General features: G+C 43.1%; 1 protein-coding gene across 2 annotated transcripts in view; it reads left to right on the top strand.

Moving 5' to 3' along the window:
- The window catches only part of MIB2 (MIB E3 ubiquitin protein ligase 2), a 173,216-nt gene that overhangs the window by 131,489 nt on the left and 20,452 nt on the right, over nt 1-21,275 (top strand). For both annotated transcript variants that reach the window (XM_088458622.1, XM_088458623.1), the window contains 6 exons: nt 177-325; nt 4,118-4,274; nt 5,078-5,232; nt 14,573-14,699; nt 15,074-15,292; nt 18,979-19,157. In XM_088458622.1, the coding sequence (XP_088314748.1) occupies nt 177-325; nt 4,118-4,274; nt 5,078-5,232; nt 14,573-14,699; nt 15,074-15,292; nt 18,979-19,157 (986 nt within the window). The remainder of the gene's footprint in view (nt 1-176; nt 326-4,117; nt 4,275-5,077; nt 5,233-14,572; nt 14,700-15,073; nt 15,293-18,978; nt 19,158-21,275) is intronic.

A 21,275-nucleotide genomic window follows, 5' to 3' on the forward strand; every position in this document is an offset into this window, starting at 1 on the left:
CAAAAGTTCCATCCAGCTGATATTCAGCAGAAGCTGAACACTAGCTTAAAGAAAGCCAGGAGATTAAGGAAAACAACATTGACCAAGGGCTAAAAAAGGCCAGGCTCTTACTCAACGGTTCCTTACAAAGTAAAGTTTCTGCACGGTTAATGATTGCATCTTTTTTTCCGTGGTAGGTGGATATAAGAAATCAGGGCAGGACAGCTCTACAGGTGTCATCCCACTTGGGATACATGGAGGTGGTGAAGGTCTTGCTTCAAGCCAACGCAAACATTGATCTTAAGGATGACGAGGGGGATTCTGCTTTACATTATGCTGCTTATGGGTAAGCGTTCAATTTGCCAAGGAAGTGAAGGTGAATACTTTTTTTTAACCATTTCCTATGTATTTATATTACACATGGCTTCTATGAGCTTATACAGACTGGTGTGTAAGGAAAGTAAGCAATATTAAAATGTTTTGGACACACCCTCTAGTTAGCACCACCCAACTACCTGAGAACCTTACTATTGCCTGCATCCAGTTTCCAACTTATCGTAATCAAGTAGCTGGAACAGGGGTGTGCATTGGATGAATACTCTGCAGCTCTTGTCCAATCATCTGGCACCTTCAGTATACGCCCACATAGCCAGGAGTTTGACCTCCATGCATAGGGACATTTCTCCCGTTAGACAAAGTGAGAAACATATCAGTATTAGGAATAGCGAATTAGTCAGAAGGATTTAGGCTGTACACAATCTTGAGAAGGGGTGCACTTGGCAAATAATGACCTGTAGGTCTTAACCACGGTGCGGCTTTTGAGCTGTGAAGCAACCTTGAGGGTTGGTTTCTTGGCTTGCTGCATCTAATGCCATGAGTAGATGCGGCCTTTGGGCCATGTAGCAGCCTTGAGGACTGGAATGTATTGGCTGGAAGCGGCCTGTGAGCCGTGAATAAGATGCAGCCTTTGGGCTGGGTTGCATCCTTGAGGGCTGGTATGTCTTGGCTGGTAGAAGCCTGTGGGCCATAAGCAAGATGCAGCCTTTGGGCTGTGTGGCAGCCTTGAGGGCTGGTATGTCTTGGCTGATAGACACTGCTAGATTGCACACTTTGGACGCTGAGGTGCGGCCTATGTCGCTGGGTTGACACAAGCGTTGGTGCGCTGAATTGCGCACATTGGACGCTGAGGTGTGGCTAATGTTGCTGGGTTGACACAGGCGATGGTGTGCTGGGTTGCACACTTTGGACGCTGAGGTGCGATCAGTGCTGCCGAGTTGACACAAGCCGCTGGACGCTGGATTGCACACTCAGGACAGCGAGTGCACGCCATGCCGCCTAGATGACACAAGCGGCAAACAGCAGATGTTATGCAGACCGTGCCACCTGGATGGTACAAACGGCAGACAAGGAATGAGGCAAACAGGAGAACTGGAACTCAACTGAAACAAACGTGAGACTGACCATAACCGGAAACATGCTATCACCGGCATTGGAGCAGTGTTCACACAGGGAGGAAATAGAGACAGGAACCAATCAAGGTCAATCCCAGCGTGACAGACAGGAGGTAGGAGGAGTTTCAGGGAACATTCGTCCGGCGTTCACCTCGTCCTGAGGACACAGTTTGGCGGCTTGTGCCAATCAGTTGGCAAGATGCCCAGAGCAGCAGGAGTTAACTTCTCGCCTATCTCCTGGCTCTCAAGATGCTTCTCCCCCAGCGGTCCAATCACTGCAGAAGAAGCACAGGGCGAACGATAATCCTGAGTTCCTTCTTCCTGCAGTCACTGTAGTGTGGTAACTGACTTCATGAGAGTTGTAGAGAGGGAGGGAGTATTCTTACACTCCCCTCACTTGCTGAAGGGGAGTTATCATTGTGCAAGTTGCACTAGAGCCAGTGAAAGCAGGTCCTTTCTTCAAAGAACTGGGATTGATTTGCTGATTACCCCAAAATGTGTTATAGTTACATAGGTTAGTGTTTCCCAACTTTCCTGTGTATTTTTATATTAGATTATCTATGCCTTAGTGCAGGGATATTACGTAGAACACCAGCACCAATAGCAACACGGGTGGTGGGTGCGGATAGTGTTTTGTGGCTACAGTACTACGGTAGCTCCTGAGACCCCTGCTCTGCTGGAATTCAGTGATGTTTATACAGGCTAGTTATTTCTTATACAAACGACTAGACAAGAAGGTGCTGATAGTGTAAAAACCCATTTGGTTTCAGGGTAAGTAGTCTGCGTACATTTAGTAAAAATACTCAAGTTTATCTCAATTCCACTGCAACTGGTGGTGTAAATATGGATGGATCAAGACCCAAACTTCTTAAAGTCTCCGATTCCGGAATACAGCCCAGCACTAAAACAAGATCAGAGAAAACTCATAGGGTAGTATATCAAAACTTTATATTTAAAATAAGGATTAAGAACATGTGCATAAAAACAACTTGACACATTTATAGTTATTTCTTATATATAAAATATGAGTGTCTAATGTTTTCTGAAGCTGTCAGCTCACAGCCTAATGATTATAAGTGATGACATCTTTACTACCATTTATAAGACACATTAATGATTTTTTTACATACATTAAAGTACATTTGGTTTTTATATATATGTGGTACCCTTGTTTGCTCTCTCTTTTCCTGGTGTCTCTTTTGTGGTACTCACAAGGCCCAGGTCCCCTGGTGTGTGCTTAGTTCCTTTCCGAGGAGGCAACTTTGTACCTCGTCAGCTGAAAGCTCAGGAACAGCACCCCGAGACAGAGAGGCAAGCCTGTGCAGTTCCCCCCTGTTGCAGACTCATTGACCACACAGTGAAGGAGGGTCCAACACTATTTTATTTTGGACTTAAAGATTAACAGTGCTGGCTTTACAAGAAAGAAGTAAAACAATATAATTATACAAAAATGCACCGTCTTTACACTATAAAACAGCTTTTAAGTAGAAGGTTAAATAACGAGCAGGCTATTGTAGTACTTGTAGTGCACCAAGGTAGCACCTGACAGCTAGCTTCTCCCTGATCAGCACAGCTTCTTCCTGCTTCTTCAGAGCACCAGCGCCGCCCGGAATGATACACCACTGCACCGGGTAGCACCTTAGCAGATCCCTGCAGCCGCTCCTGCCTCGGCTGCTGCAGGGGATAGGTCCAGGTTTGGCCCCTTTCCGGCTGGGGTCTTCCACAGGGGCGCCTACCATACTGCCAGCTGCAGTGAGGGTCAGACAGAGGGCCTGATTCAGTAAGGACCGCAAATGCAAACCTGCACGCAGGCATATACTGTAGTGTGTAGTGCACACAGGCATCTTTGAAATTGCAATCCTTGAAATTATGGTAATGCAACAGGAGGTATCACGCCTCCTGCTGCATTACGTATCCGAGCTGTGTTGTCCAACGCAGCATCGGATACTCTGCGGACCATTGGCCTGCTGCGTGACCCATGGGGTCCCGTAGCCGGCTGCCGCAGATTAGAGTAAGAGGCCAGGAAATCTCTGTCAGCCAACGGAGATCCTGGCCTCTTCCCCCCCCCAATGGCGGTGACATGCCTCCGTTTTGGGAAACGGAGTCCATCGGTGCCCCCTCCCCGCCCACAAACGCCAGCAGACCGTCAATCACATACAGTCTGCTGGCAGTCTGCGTGCGGGATCGCAGACCCGTTCTGCACATGTGTCATGAGTCTGCTGAATTAGGCCCAGAGTTCACTCTATGCTGACATAGGGCTCCATTTAAAACCCCCTTGGCTACAAGGTGATGACCCTGCTTAAAAAAAGTGAGTGGCCCTATACTTATGGGGCACCATATATACATTTATAATTAAAGTAAGTAAGTGCAATGAAACTTAATGGTATAAATTGGCTTTCCAGAAAATCTTCAGCCACAATTATTCATTTTGATAAGTGAAAACATGTTCCTCTGTTAGATGGATGGGGTCACCATTGCTTTTAAAGCAGACTTTAAAACTTTATCCTTGTTACGACACATTATATAACAGTTGCTGACACAATGTGACCCTTTTTTTAAATTTTCCCCAGAGCATAGACGTTGCTTCCTACGTTCTATAAATTTATATTAAAGTCAGATGAGTTTCCAATTAGCAGAAGTTTCCAAGTTCACAGAACTGCTCTATAACATTTGTACTTTGTTCTCAGAAACCAAGCTGCCGTTGTCAGAGTATTGCTGGGGAAAGGAGCCAATGCTGAGTTACTCAATAATGCCAAGTGCACTGCTCTCTACATCGCTGTCAATAAAGGCTTCACAGAGGTAGTGCAGATCCTGTGTGGTCCCAACTGTGCCATCAATATCCAGGTGGGTCTTGTAGAAAAAGGGAAACGCGTTATGTCGGTGATAAACTATTTTTGAATAGCAAATAATAAGCTTGATGTGTTAAGATACAGAAGGAAGTACATTTTATTTCAGTCATGAAACAATTTACAATATTATAGTACAAATAAAATGAAATGTACAGCAGCATTACAATATCACCTGCTGTCAGGTGCTGATGGCCTATTTGGTTTAGATTCATTTCCATGGGTAAATTCATTCCAAACAAGCTCAATTCTGTGTGGCTAAGGAATGATGGGAATTAAATACGCTGTTGATACAGAAAGTGCAGACAAATTGTGAGAGGACACTACAACCTAAATCCACATATTTCATATACAATAAGCGCATTTTGCTGAAGAGCATTGCACTCTGCCCTAATAGACCTTATAGGCAAATGACCCTACCGTAGCCACAAGCTCACCACCAGGGCAATGTAGTCAGCACATTATCACAGTAACAAGAGTCTCATTGGAAGAAATCTGACTTTCCAATCAGTAGTTGGTTGTTATATCTGTACATGTACTAGGTGCCTTATTTTGCTCTTCTAAGGCAGAGGTTCCCAGCACAAATCAGTATTGGCAGGGCTGTAACACAGAAATGGTGGGGATCCTAGGGGAGGTCTCACCACTGATGTACAAGTGTGAGGAAAGTAGGGATGTGTAAACCTTTACCTCCAAATGCAGAAATCCCCTTTACTGGTAACTTAACATGCACTGCTAGAAGTTTCAGGGTTTCCTCCATTAACCAGGGAATGATGGTGCGTAACCTGCTGTCTCTGCCCTTAGGACTTACAAGGGGACACACCGCTGCACTATGCCATCACAGCAGATTTCAGAAGCATCATTGAGATCCTTACCGAGGTGCCGAACATCGATTTCACTGTACAGAATCAGCAAGGATTTAATCTTCTGCATCACTCTGCTCTGAAAGGCAATGTCCTGTAAGTTTGTGTTTCTGATAGTCTTGTTCTCCTACCAACACATCATCCTCACATCACAATGGCTAGTTTTATTCTCGAGGAGATAGTGTTTCAGTGATGCCACTGGCACCTTAGTGATATAATAGGCTACATGGCTGCCTATTTTGTGCAGGAGACAATTTAACAGGATTTTCATGAGAATTTAGTGGGGATTTCCGAGGGATGGACCTGAAGCTTCCTGTCAGAAACCAGGAGATTCTTTGAAGTTTTTAGCAGTCCTCCGTCCACATGTGGCTAGGGCTAAATAAAATTGAAATAACATCCCCTTTACCACAACATCTTATTTATAAGCCACAGAGAACACATATCTATATATGGCAATCTGTTGTTCACCACAAGATTACAGCAGAGAAGAGGATCTAGCCTGGGAGGAAATTGCAGTGCTTTGCACATAGTCAATAAAGTGATTTATTCTTGATGATAGTTATGGTTGCTGTGTGTCAGAAAATAAACAGGCTCAGAGCCAGCAACAGTATATATGATTTACAGTGGGTCAGAGCACTCTTATGCCTAATTTGCCATAAATAAACGTAATTGGCTAGACAGCTGCGGGCACCTTTCATAAGGCAGATTTGGTTCTCAGTCATGTTATCACTGCAACATAGACAACTAATAATATACCGGTGTACAGTCAGTCTCTTAGTGCAGAGTAGGGAGGTACAGTAAGTCACGCCATGCCATTTATAGTCTCTCTCCTCTCCTCCATGCTATAACAGACGGCTTTGACCACCTGTTCCTTTTTATTAGCTGTTTTATAGTATAAAATAATGTATTAAGGCACATATTAGTGTAGGCTTATAATAAACATTTTGTTTATTAGTTTTTAGATTGCTTTATACGTTTAAAAATTATCTATATAAGTAATGTGTTAGTTATTTTCTAGTGTCCAGAGGGATATTAGAAAGAGTTATTAGGTAGTTATATTGGTGTTAGGCATATATTGTTAGGTCGTTTTTATGTTAAAAGAAAGATTTGTTTCCATATGCTAAGTCAGTTATTTAGTGATAGGAATTTAGCTTTCTTTTAGCTCTTGTTTAGGTATTTTTCATATAGTTGTTCAGCAAATTAGGGTATAATAATTTGTATCGTACGGCACAAAAAGGGTAACGTTTTGATCAAGCATATGACATTCTGACAAATCCAGTTTTAAACAGTAGAAGATAGGTACACAGTATTGGCCACCTCTGACTCAGACTGTAAGGACCATCCACCAAAGAGAATAAGAACTAGTAGAGGGACACATGGTCACAGTGCAGAACTGCAGTCTAGTGATAGGAAAGCATTACCAACTACTAGCAGTGAGGAGCAGAGAGCAAACTCCAGCAGTGAGGCAGCCGGTCAGCATTGGGGAGCAGGTTGTAAAATTGGTAAGCATTGGGTACAAGAAGGATAGCTGGTCAGAGTTGGGGTGCCAGAAGGACAACCAGCAAGCAGAAGGGGGCAAGAAGGACAGTTGGTCAGAGTTTGGGTGCAAGGAGAACAGTGAAGCAGCAGTGGGGTGCATAAAGGGTAGCACTAGGGCGGAACAAGGACAGCTGGGTAGCAGTCGGGTGTACTGTAGTAAGGACAACTGTTTAGTTTGGGGTGCAGGGAGACCAGCAGTGGGATTGGGGTGTGCTCGCCAGTTGTCCATTCTATATGTACATTTGTATTGCTGAAATAGAGCATCTATGAAAATTTATATTTTTCTTTGATGTGATGAATCCTTTCCACTGACTACTCTATAAAAACAAGCAAATGCTTTTGAGGCAATTCACATTTGTTCCCCTCTCTCTGTCTCCTGGAAACGTAAATGTCCCAAAGCTACTATGGCCTCACTCTGTCCAGTATTCTAGTGATATCTGGTATGGAATTCAGCTTATGTTATAAATAACATATTAATCCTAAAGCAAATAATAGAAGGATGAGCTTATCTCTCTATAAACTGAGATGTTTAGGATGTATGACTAGTGTTACAGTAGTAAATGAATGCACATAATGGGAGGCTGGAGATTTTGCACTATGCACACACACTAGCCCAAGCTGGCCTCAGCCATCTTCCACCCCAGGCAGACATCTGCAGACCTCACCAAGTGGGAGGGGCCATTTTACAACATGTGCTGACAACACAGAATGGAAGGAGCCAGTGTGCTAAGTAACTAAGTTACATTTTCATGGATATATAACACATTGTTGTATTTATTTATATTGAACACATCCTAGTATATAATACATTACTGGATGCAACATGCACCCATACAGTTACGTGTTCTGGGCTGGTCATACTGGGCCGTTACTGACAATAATAATAATCCCTGTGGCATTTACAATGTTCAGACTATGTCAGTTGACTTGGTGGAGATATAATTGGAAAAGAAAATACTCAAAACTATGGAAAATACTGGACAGCATTAGTGAGCTCTTTAAACAAGTTTTCCACCTTCGGATAATGCTAATTTCATTTACTAATTTGTACACACTTTACTGAAACTTTTACTAATCAGAACATTTTTCCTTTATAGTTGGCTATAGTCATCTCTATATCATCCACGAGAGTTATCTTTGTTTCCCTCCACTGGGCGCTCTGTATTGTAACCAAATTTATCAAAGATCAGCTTTGTATCATGTCCAAGGGCAACAAAAAACATACAAGTTTACTTTATGATTTAAAGACATTAATGAAAAGCACAGAAGAAAGATAGAAAGTTATATATAAAATGAGATATTTAGCAAATATATGGAGGCAAATAGGGTTCAAAAAGTGACATAAAAATGGAATTCTACATTAAGGGCCTGGTTCTGAGTGGCATGCCCTGCCGATGTCGTACACAGTGGAGAGATATTTTCCTCTGCTTTCATCCAGATAGAGGTCACAGAGTCGGAGTTCCAATTGAGGCGCACGGGAAACGCTCAGTCTCTTGAAAATGTAGTGGATGTTTCTGGACGTAGCAGGGAGGTGGCTTAGCGCACGCACGGAGATGGCCTGTAGTATAAATATACTATGGGAGTGATTCTGAAAGTAGCTGCTCACATAGGAGGCCATACTTGGACGGAGAGACTGCACCTGCCATAGGACTAGTGCACGTTTCGACGGGGCAACTGATGGTGGCGTCTAAAGACGCACCAATCGGCACCTAAGTCTCCGCACGGATGTACACCAGAGAAGTGCCGGTTAGAAAGACCGGTGACCACCATTAGAGGCATACACCATATGGCTGCTTCTGCCTGAGAATCAGCACCTAACTGGGACTGCTCCGATTCCGTCACCATGGTAGTATAATCATCGCCATGTCTGCTTACTGCTAGCAAAGCCTGTACTCAGACTGACTCATGCTGCTGGGTACAATATGATACAACCAGTAACTGATTCCCATAAAATGAAGTAACACCTTCCCTAAAGGGAGATGCAGTGAGCATGGAAAATATGGAGGTTTCTGTACACATTACAGGACTATGACGCTGTAAGATCTGCTGCTGTCCAAGAGAACAGGACATGACTAAGCAAATTGTGTCACTGTTTGTATCTGGGTCAGTGAGAAAACAATATCATTAGTGCAGAAAAAGCCCCATTAGAGGAGATACAGACATTCTGTAGCGCTCACTATTTCCCCAATCATCAGCTGGAAGCACTTCTGTGAGTCACACATCTGCCCATTGTGTGGGAATCCGTCATCGCAGCGCTTCTCTACTGGGGCGAGTAGTGAAGCTCAACCATGTCCCAACTATATGTACAGGCTCATTTACATGTCTGTGAAAGTGCAAACCCATATTGTGGTGTCATACATATATGTGTGGGTCGAGGTTTCGGGTCTGCCGGAGTGAAAACTGTTTTCTGCCATTGAGTGGGTTGGGGCCGGCTTCACTTTTGAGACTATCTTTTGCATTGTGTAAGATTATTTAAATGAGCTGGTGCATTTAGGGAGGCGTTCCCACTTTTACTGGAGAGTGCAGTAGGTCCTGATTTCTACACTTGCTAAGAGGTAGTGTGACCAGACCTCATCCCATACTTGTAATAATTAGCATTTTGAGCCATATTCAATTAGAGGCGAAGTTTTCGCCTGTCCGACTGTTCGCTTTATTTGCCTGTTTCAGAGGCGAATTTATTCCGTGCTCGTCCCCACTTTTCGCCTAATTCAATTGCAAACCAGGCGAAAACGGAAATAGGCGAATGCGGAACAGGTGAAAAGTACTGAAAGAATTGGGGAAATCAGTCTGTACCCCAGAAAAAGATGCTCTAACATAGGGAATCAATATAGATGTGTACTAATAGCCCTAATAAAACTATTTTGCGTACTTAAGTTGTGTAAATTGCTTGCTATTAGCGTCTTTGTAAAAGTGGTGAAGAATGGCATAAAGCTGTATTTTTTGGTGAAAATAAGTAGTCCTGTCAAATTTGGGGTGCTTGAAAATGGGTGCAAGCATGTTTTTATGTCTCTAAAGTGAACTTTTAAAAAACGTGAAAAATCCACCTGCTGCATGCACCTGGAATCCCAAAAACACCTGACCCATACTTGTGGACCCCCAAGAAGTCTTTTTCGCTACTTTTAATGTTTATCCTCCCACTTTTTAAATTTTCACCCCAAAAATGACGTGTCTTTTTTGGGGTGTTCTTAGGTTTTAGTTTCTGGTTTTTTTTGCGTATTTGTCCTTTGGGGAGCTGTCCCAAGGGGTCTGAGTTGTTTCCCCACGTTTGCACCCCAAAATAAAGATTTTGCATTTCTTTTCACCAGCTGTTGATTGGAGAATCATTTTTGGAGAATTGTTTCCACTTAGGCGAAATTGTCCTGGAATTGAATTTGGCGAATTTTTTTTTTAGGCAAATTTTTCACAAAAAAAACAGGCGAATATGGCTTTTCGCCTCTAATTGAATTCCCCTCTTTGGGGACGATTCAATTCAACGTGATGTAAATAGCGCCGGGAGATAGCTCCCGGAGCTATTCAATTCAGCGCGGTGTTAGGTCGGGGAAGGCTCGTTATCGCGCCTTAAACAGGGTGTTTAGGCGCGATAACGGGCATTCCCTGACCTAACTTCCCGGCGCGAGGCTGGTTTCCAGGCGCGAAGGGCAAAAAACAGCCTCGCGCCGGGACTTTTGTCGGATTTCTTCTCTCATCCCCGGAGGGACGAGAGAAGAAATCCTTAGTCGGACTTGGCAGCGCGGTGTATTGAATAGCTCCGGGAGCTCACTCCCGGAGCTATTTACATCGCGTTGAATAGAATCGTGGCCTTTGTGTGTGAAAAAAACAAACACCTTTCAAATCAAGCACTGTAATACAAATACTCGTCTTCTCTCACTTTCATGATAAACGTAAGACCCCAACAGGCAGTAAGCCATAACAGGGTATGGTCCTGAAGTGGAAGCATGTTGGACCGAGAAATACTCTGAGTAAATAGATGCACCTGAGCAATAATAAATAGACCAGTGCGGCTATGCATTCTTTGCCGTTGGTAAATCAGCCTTATTGGTTAATGATAGAGAGAACCTAGACACGCTGACAAAAAAAAGCCTTCACTGTGAAATCTAGCTCTCTTTCATCAGCCTTTCTGTTGCATATTTTGTGATCCCACTCACAAACCACAGCAGCAGCTGCCTGCAATCAAAACAAGAATTGCCAAAGATATTTTCCTATTCTAGGGAAGCTTAAAAAACCATCTTTGCTGTGTGCCTTTAAATGGAAGACATGGCGTTAGCAGGGCCGGATTAAGGGGGGGCACTGGGGGCATGTACCTCCGGGCCCCCCTCTCGGAGAGGGCCCCCTGCTACCCACCACAGATGAGATCGGTTTCCGCGATCTACAACGCAGGTGCAGCCAGCGCTGTAGCAGCCGCTGTGTAAAGCTGGCCACACACTAGACCAACTTACATCCAACCAGCCAACTTGTTGATTGGTTGGAATGAAAATCTGGTAAGGAATGGGAGTAACTGATGATCAGCAATTTGCTCCTAAATACCAGAAAACAGATGAAAATGGTCGCTCAGACAAGTTTGTTAAATGTTTGATCTAAACAATTTGTTCAAACAACAGTTTTTGTCCATTTTCTGGCGTTTGGGAGCAAATTGCTGATTGTCATTTGCTTTCATACCTTACCAGATTTTCATTCCAACCAATCAACTAGTTGGCTGGTTGGATGTAAGTTGGTTTAGTGTGTGGCCATCTTAAGATATCCATAACAGTCCCCACCGGCACCGCAGAGCAGTGCTGGGTTGTCGGGCCGGCGGTGGACCAATGAGATGACAAGATGCAGCCTGCGGCTCTCAGTGACCACACGGCGCGCAGGCTGCAAGGAAGAGGCCGGGACTTGGAAGGAGGGGGCGGGCGTCGGGCACCTCACACACACAGCCGCATATGGAGATAGAAAGGGTGGAACATGCCGCAGTGCTGCTGATGGCGGCTGAGGCATTGTGTCACATAAAAGTCTATCATCAGCATCATAAAAGAAAAAAGTAAGACAGTATTGATCAATTATTTTTTTTCTTACCAAATAAAATGTAATTAAAGGCACTGGGTCATATAGCTTTGCATGTGTATGTGTGTGCACATGTGTGTGTATATATATATATATATATATATATATATATATTTATTTATTAGGGATGTGCAGGCTCGGATAGGTTCGAGTTTGCACGTGGAGTTCGGATTTTTCCCTCCAAAAAAACGGGACTCAGAACGAGGCAAAACGTCATCTTACATGGACGAACATCATCATTCCTGGACAAGTCCAGGAATGATGATGTTCGTCCATGTAAGATGACGTTTTGCCTCGTTCTGAGTTCCGTTTTTTTGGAGGGAAAAATCCGAACTCCACGTGCAAACTCGAACCTATCCGAGCCTGCACATCCCTAATATATATATATATTATACATGTGTGTGTGTATATATATATATATATATATATATAAAATATATCTGGTATAGCTAGAAGTGATATGCTTGTACTTTAACACAATAATTGGAGATGGGGTTGTGTGTCCCTATGGCCAAGTCCCTATTTTATTTTACCCCCTGGACGAGATAGGTTATACCTACTGTATGCCTCTGCACAGTTTACATCTTTATCAATATCTGCCTGGATTATACAGGTTCTTTGAGCGCTTACACCTGCTTCTTTACTATCATGTTGCATAGCAACTCTCTTTTGAAGCACCCATTGGTTAACGTACACTGGTCACGAGCGCAGGGGTTTGCGTGCCGCAGGTAGAACGCATCGCTGTTCAGCACACAACAACTGTGTTGTGTTTTACAATGCCTCTATGATGCGACAAAAGTGACGTTATTCAGTTGGCTATATGAGTTGGAGATGTAGGTTATCGGTAATGGGCCCCATCCATCTGTGATGGATTGCTGCAATCCCGCGATGCTGTAACCCGGGATCGTAGAAATCCAACATGTTGGATTTTCCCGATTTGACAATTGCGATCAAAAAATTATCGCGATCGTCAAATCGGGGATATTTAACATGTAATATTTCAGCGATCCTGCGACGGATCGCTGAACATCGATGTTGGCCGGCGCTTCCACCCGGCAGATCGGCATTTCCGTTCGCGTCGCAGGATCGTGGAAATACCTGTCAGAAGTATGGGCACCTTAAGTCACGTTTCTTTAACACGTGAAGTTTGGCACTCTGGAAAAGAAACAGTATGCCGGGGTGCACTCCTACTTTAGTAGAAGCAAATAGGTACAGTATCTTGTAGAAAGTAAGAAGCATCACTCCACATTTTAAATTAGTGTAAATATGTACTCTGAGGAAAAGACCCATAGAAGTTTTGAAATATCGGTAACTATTAAAACAGATTTAAACTATTTTAAAAGTCTGTGAAGTGCAGCTTTTTCCTTTCTACAGGACACCTATATACTATATATAATATTAATATTTACCACCGAATTGTACCGTAATTCTCTCTCTAGTGATTGATGACGCATGATTTTAATTTTAGACTTTAGGGCCCCCCTGTCTTAAGTGCCCCGGCCCCCCAAAGCCTTAATCCAGCTCTGGGCGTTAGTCTTACAAAGCGGTGGCTTTTGCAAGCTGCCTCATCTCAGACAGTTTGATCTAAAAATTTAAAGCGCCACTAACTATTAAGTGCAAAGCCTGGCGTGTCTTTCACATAATATTAGTGCTGCTTTAAATGTTGAGGTCAAACCCACAGAGAAGCAGCCGCCGCTTCAGATATATACCCCATAGCACCTTATTCAAAATTTCCAGTCGCTGAAAGGGAAAGGCTTATTATTTCAACTTGTAATGGGCTCTGAGTTATTTTGTATCAATTGGACTATGGTCATTTTAATGTACTATTAATACTGCAATTGTCTTTTTTTACCTTCAACATCTGACATCACATTAGTGAAATTGCACAGTCCCACTAACAAACCAGGTGAACCAATGTCATTAATAGAACTCACAGCTGACTACTGATAGCAGGAAATGTGTATGTGCCTTGTATTAACATGGTCCTGACAAATGGCAAACTGTGTATGAGGTGTGTGACTGTTTTATTAGTATAGATATGTTGTTTAGAAGCTGTTTTCTTTAGAAAGTGCTTTATTCACCATTAGTTTAATGACATGCCAGGGAGTGAGTGACATTCTCATAGAACTGAGGGCCTGATTCAGAGCCGGACGCTATTTGCGCTCGCTCGTCCAGAAAAAGGGGCTGTCTATTTAAATTGCCCGTTCGCTCTTTGCGGTCTGTTGACGCATCTATGTCTGAGCGAGCGAACGAAATATGCGCTCACTATTTTGTAAAGACAGCCCCTGGCCGCTCGCATCATACGTCATCTCCGCTATTTATTTGATTAATCGAGTACATTGAAAGGCGTATGAACTGCTCGCAGTGCTTGTGGTTGGATTTTTCTACCGCAATCATGCGAACAGTTCAGGCTAAGAAACAACCAAGTGACGTGGTCGATGACGCTGCTTTGTTAATTATGCACACCCTTAAAACGCCCGTTTTGACCTTTTGGCACACCTGCGTTTGGATCACCACTCCCCGTTTTCAAGCACCTTCCCCTGTTACCACCCACAAACGCCTCATTCTGTCACTCAAAATAGCAGGCATTCGCTATTTTGCGAGCACACAATTACCGACCGCAATGAATGGTTTGCGCATGCGTATTACTACGCGTGCGCAGTTGTGCGAACATCGCTTGGAGCGAACGAGCGGCCGCTTACGAGCGGCTCTGAATCAGGCCTTGAGCTCATCTCATAGAGCTGTCAGTAGGCAAAACTGCAATCTCCCCAATGTATCATTCTTATCTGTGTTGGTGTAACCCTAGCGCTTTATGAGTTGTATCTATATAGCACAAACTGTGTGATATTCTCTTCAGAGCGGCAAGAAAGATCCTAGAGAGGGCACGGCAGCTGGTGGACTCCAAGAAGGAGGATGGCTTCACTGCTCTTCATCTAGCTACGCTCAACAACCACCAGGAAGTCGTCAACATCTTAATCAAAGAGGTACTTCATGGGTGATGAAGGACAACTGTACTCTAAACACAGAGGAGGCCATTTACAAAGTGTCTAGGCACAGAAGTTGTTCAGTATAGTGAAGGTGTTGCAGAAGAGACACACAGCTGGACCTTGTCATGCAGACGTTTATCGGCTTCCCAGCAAACATAAGTGTAATTCTATTTTGTGCTGAGGTCCTCGAGACTACAGAGGGAATTCTTATTAATGATAAGTGCTATTCCATCCTTTACCAAGTAAATCTGATTTTAATAGTTAATTTTTTTAATACATTGCCTACATCAACTGTAAAAGACCCCCTGAAAATCAACCCCCACCTGTGTTTCCCGCTCAATACGCCTTCTACTTGTGTCTCCTGGGAACAGGGCCGCTGTGAGGTAAATCTCAGGAACAACAGGAACCAGTCTCCTCTGCACCTAGCAGTGACACACGGGCACATCAACCTAGTGCAGGTCCTGGTGACAGAAGGGGCCGATGTGAATGCAGAAGATGAGGATGGAGACACCCCAATGCACATAGTTCTTGTACAGCAGCACCTCACAAGCTTGGAGCCAGAAGGCAATGGCTCAGCTGTTCTTAGCAAGGTAAGGAGATAACTCTACATGGGCCATCAATGAGACAACTGAGAATTAGACTCCATCTGAGACTTGCCTACTTATGCATTCAAGGCATATGATTGTACATGAATAAAACATATTTGTAAGTTTATCTGCTCATTGCTATTTATGATATACCCAGTGGTGAGTGAGTTGGTTGATGGATGAATGTTTTTGTATTCTTTTCCCATAGGCCAGAATTGCCTTTAGTACAAATCGCTGTATGTTCTGCTGCCCTGAAAGAGTACTGTAACTACATTAAGTTCTTTGTTACCTACTTTAGAGCAAAGTACATGTACTGTACTGGCCATTTGCCCCCATGTAACAGAGTGTGTGTCTTGAAACAATTAAAGGCATTTTGATAAACATACAGTCAGGTCCATAAATATTGGGACATTGACAGAATTTTCAGATTTTTGCCTCTATTCACCACCACAATGGTTTTGAAATGAAACAAATAAGATGTGCTTTAACTGCAGACTTTCAGATTTAATTTGAGGGTAATTACATCCAAATCGGGTGAACGGTGTAGGAATTACAACAGTTTCAATATGTGCCTCCCACTTTTTAAGGGACCAAAAGTAATGGGACTATCAACTCAAAAGCTATTTCATGGACAGGTGTGAGCTATTCCCTCGTTATTTCATTATCAATTAAGCAGGTAAAAGGTCTGGAGTTGATTCTAAGTGTGACATTTGCATTTGGAATCAGTTGCTATCAACTCTCAATATGAGATCCAAAGAGCTGTCACTATCAGTGAAGCAAGCCATCATTAGGCTGAAAAATCAAAACAAACCCATCAGAGAGATAGCAAAAACATTAGGTGTGGCCAAATCAAATGTTTGGAACATTCTTAAAAAGAAAGAATGCACCGGAGAGCTCAGCAACACCAAAAGACCCGGAAGACCACGGAAAACAACTGTGGTGGATTACAAAAGAATTATTTCCCTGGTGATGGAAAACCCCTTCACAACAGTTGGCCAAATCAAGAACACTCTCCAGGAGGTAGATGTATATGTGTCAAAGTCAACAATCAAGAGAAGACTTCACAAGAGTGAATATAGAGGGTTCACCACAAGATGCAAACCATTGGTGAGCCACAAAAACAGGAAGACCAGATTAGAGTTTGCCAAACAACATCTAAAAAAGCCATTACAGTTCTGGAACAGTATCCTATGGACAGATGAGACAAAGATCAACTTGTACCAGAGTGATGAGAAGAGAAGGAAAGGAACTGCTCATGATCCAAAACATACCACCTCATCAGTGAAGCATGGTGGTGGTAGTGTCATGGCGTGGGCATGTATGGCTGCCAGTGGAACTGGTTCCCTTGTATTTATTGATGATGTGACTGCTGACAAAAGCAGCAGAAAGAATTCTGAAGTGTTTCGGGCAATATTATATGCTCATATTCAGTCAAATACTTCAGAACTCATTGGATGGCGCTTCACAGTGCATATGGACAATGACCCGAAGCATACTGCATAAGCAACCAAGGAGTTTTTTAAGGCTAAAAAGTGGAATGTTATGCAATGGCCAAGTCAATCCCCTGACCTGAATCCGATTGAGCATGCATTTCACTTGATGAAGACAAAACTGAAGGGAAAATGCCCCAAGAATAAGCAGGAACTGAAGACATTTGCAGTAGAGGCCTGGCAGAGCATCACCAGGGATGAAACCCAGCGTCTGGTGATGTCTATGCGTTCCAGACTTCAGGCTGTAATTGCCTGCAAAGGATTTGCAACAAAGTATTAAAAAGTGAAAGTTAGATTTAGGATTGTTTAGTTTGTCCCATTACTTTTGACCCCTTAAAAAGTGGGAGGCACATATAGAAACCGTTGTAATTCCTACACCGTTCACCTGATTTGGATGTAATTACCCTCAAATGAAATCTGAAAGTCTGCAGTTAAATCACATCTTGTTTGTTTCATTTCAAAGCCATTGTGGTGGTGAATAGAGGCCAAAATATGAAAATTCTGTCAATGTCCCAATATTTATGGACCTGACTGTATATGTATGATAATTCCCACTAATATCTGTGACTTTGGGGCCTATATATCAAGCTGTTTTTTTACATAAAATTATGCAGAAACTGCAGTTTCTGCCTAATTTTATGTATTGTAGTTATGTACTAAAATCATAATGCAGGAGACTTCACAGAAATCTCCAGCAAAATGCAAATTAGCGCTGCAGATCGCAGTCCCCATTATATTCGATGCGGTCTACAATCTGACCCCTATCTACTAAACTCTAAAAGCAAAGCTTTTCGGCGTTTAGCCCCAGTAGTTTACCACCTTCAGATGGTGTAAGCTACTCTAGGCCTATGGAGGCTCCAGGTGCAGGAGAGAAATCTTTCAATCTCTCTCCCACGGCCTCTGGTCGGATGTGCAGTGTCAGCTTCCCCCGGAGAAGTCTTTCACTTCTGTGAAAGACTTCTACAGTTTGCCGGGGATATAACTCGCAGGGACAAAGGTCACCGCAACTGCTGTCCCTGCATGTTCCCCTTTGTACATAGCGGGGATCTTTTCAGGAAAAATTAAAATATTCCTGGCGATATGAATAGATAATAATCGCAGCTGGTCCACGATTATTAGAACATAGACCCCTAATATATGTGACAATAAGAAACTGATCTTAGTGGCTGGATCCGCCAGTCTGACCAGCATAGACTCAGGGCCTGATTCAGCTTGGATTGCAACTGCTAATACGCACGCAACCGGCCGATGTTACGTACCACGCATGCGTATCCATCGCAGTGCACGTCCGCGAACCGGCTACTGCTATCAGGACTGCAATCGCAGTGACTGCGCAGTTTCATCGCATAGTGAATAACAGGAAGTGCCGTTTGTGGGTGGTGACAGGGGATGGTCAGGAAAATGCAGGCATGCTAGTGCGTTTGAATGCCGTTGCAGGGGCATGCATAAATTATTCACTGCGATGCCTTACACAGCTTGAGAACTTATAGGGCAAAGCCGCTGCTTCCCGGCGGGTTGTGGGTTCATATTTAAAACAACACCTGGAGTCAGTATAAAGCCCGGCGTGCTTTACACTGACTCTGAGTGCCGTTTAAAATATTCACCTGCAACCCGCCGGGAAGCAGCGGTTTACAGAAGCCGCTGCTTCGTAAATTCTGCCCTTAGCCTGCGATGAGGTTAGCAATTTCTGAGTAAGGTCTGACCTTGTGCAAGTGTGTGTGAGACTGCGATGGTACTCGATTGTACCAATGGTTTCGCAGTCTAAACATTCTGGATGTGTGTAAGGTAAAGTGGGGTCCTTATGTAGTGCTGTGGCGGCATAGCGATTGCAATAAATTAGCGTTCTATCGCAGTTGTACTGCGTGCGTAATCGCGATTGCATTCACAGTTACGATCGGTAGTGAATCAAGCCCTCAGTCTACTCTCATTCACCTCCAATCCCATAGATCACATTCTCTGGCACTTGCAGCCCTGTCCTTACTTTCTATAATCACACAAATCACACAAGTGCACAGGTCACTGCCACCCACAAGATCACCTCACTGAAATATCCTGTGGCCAGTGAACATTCAGATCATTTGATTGGCTAAAAAGTGGACAACCCAGACAAGTGGGAGTTCGAGGATGAAAAGAATAAGGTACTCAGGCTCTACTTACATATGTTGTGCTTTTTTTCATGTGTTTATTTGTTTGTAATAGCTGCAAGCTACTGGCCTGCTTGGGAATATGGAACTGAATGTTGGAATGGCAGTTTCCTGCTTTTTGGCACTATCAGGCGCAGACATTAACTATGCCAATCACCGTGGAAAATCTCCTCTAGACCTGATTACTGATGGAAGGTTAGCACATCTCGTGAAAAACTTCTCGCAGAAATTCAGGTATGAACAGATGTCTGCAAGCTGTCTCCCATGTGGCTGTAAGAGGCACTCCACACAGAAACAGGGTCCATAATGTATGTAGTAGAAGGGAGGAGTGTAAAACTGAGCATGCCATGGATTATATAGTATAAACCCATGTTATCAGACACAGTGACCATAGTGTATATAGTAGAAGGGAGGAATGTCAGACTGAGGATGCCATGGATTATATAGTATAGCCTCATGTTATCAGACACAGTGACCATAATGTATGTAGTAGAAGGGAGGAATGTCAGACTGAGGATGCCATGGATTATATAGTATAACCTCATGTTATCAGACACAGTGACCATGGTGTATATAGTAGAAGGGAGGAATGTAAGACTGAGGATGCCATGGATTATATAGTATAACCTCATGTTATCAGACACAGTGACCATAGTGTATATAGTAGAATGGAGGAATGTAAGACTGAGGATGCCATGGATTATTGAGTATAAACCCATGTTATCAGACACGGTGACCATAATGTATATAGTAGAAGGGAGGAATGTAAGACTGGCGATACCATGGATTATATAGTATAGCCTCATGTTATCAGACACAGTGACCATAGTGTATATAGTAGAAGGGAGGAATGTAAGACTGAGGATGCCATGGATTATATAGTATAACCTCATGTTATCAGACACAGTGACCATAGTGTATGTAGTAGAAGGGAGGAATGCAAGACTGGGGATGCCATGGATTATATAGTATAACCTCATGTTATCAGACACAGTGACCATAGTGTATATAGTAGAAGGGAGGAATGTAAGACTGGGGATGCCATGGATTATATAGTACAACCTCATGTTATCAGACACAGTGACCATAGTGTATATAGTAGAAGGGAGGAATGTAAAACTGAGGATGCCATGGATTATATAGTATAACCTCATGTTATCAGACACAGTGACCATAGTGTATATAGTAGAAGGGAGGAATGTAAGACTGGGGATGACATGGATTATATAGTACAACCTCATGTTATCAGACACAGTGACCATAGTGTATATAGTAGAAGGGAGGAATGTAACACTGAGGATGCCATGGATTATACAGTATAACCTCATGTTATCAGACACAGTGACCATAATGTATGTAGTAGAAGGGAGGAATGTAAAACTGAGGATGCCATGGATTATATAGTATAACCTCATGTTATCAGACACAGTGACCATAGTGTATGTAGTAGAAGGGAGGAGTGTAAAACTGAGGATGCCATGGATTATATAGTATAACCTCATGTTATCAGACACAGTGACCATAGTGTATGTAGTAGAAGGGAGGAATGTAAGACTGAGGATGACATGGATTATATAGTATAACCTCATGTTATCAGACACAGTGACCATAGTGTATGTAGTAGAAGGGAGGAATGTAAGACTGAGGATGCCATGGATTATATAGTATAACCTCATGTTATCAGACACAGTGACCATAGTGTATATAGTAGAAGGGAGGAATGTAAGACTGGGGATGCCATGGATTATATAGTACAACCTCATGTTATCAGACACAGTGACCATAGTGTATATAGTAGAAGGGAGGAATGTAAGACTGAGGATGCCATGGATTATATAGTATAACCTCATGTTATCAGACACAGTGACCATAGTGTATATAGTAGAAGGGAGGAATGTAAGACTGAGGATGCCATGGATTATATAGTATAACCTCATGTTATCAGACACAGTGACCATAGTGTATATAGTAGAAGGGAGGAATGTAAGACTGAGGATGCCATGGATTATATAGTATAACCTCATGTTATCAGACACAGTGACCATAGTGTATGTAGTAGAAGGGAGGAATGTAAGACTGGCGATGCCATGGATTATATAGTACAACCTCATGTTATCAGACACAGTGGCCATAGTGTATATAGTAGAAGGGAAGAATGTAAGACTGAGGATGCCATGGATTATATAGTATAACCTCATGTTATCAGACACAGTGGCCATAGTGTATATAGTAGAAGGGAAGAATGTAAGACTGGCGATGCCACGGATTATATAGTATAACCTCATGTTGTCAGACGCAGTGGCCATAGGGGGTCATTCAGACCCGCTCGTGAGTGCAGGACGCTCGCAAGCG

The sequence above is a fragment of the Taudactylus pleione genome, unplaced genomic scaffold (assembly GCF_031769625.1).
Source record: "Taudactylus pleione unplaced genomic scaffold, aTauple2 ptg000845l, whole genome shotgun sequence".
NCBI classification, from domain to species: Eukaryota; Metazoa; Chordata; class Amphibia; order Anura; family Myobatrachidae; genus Taudactylus; species Taudactylus pleione.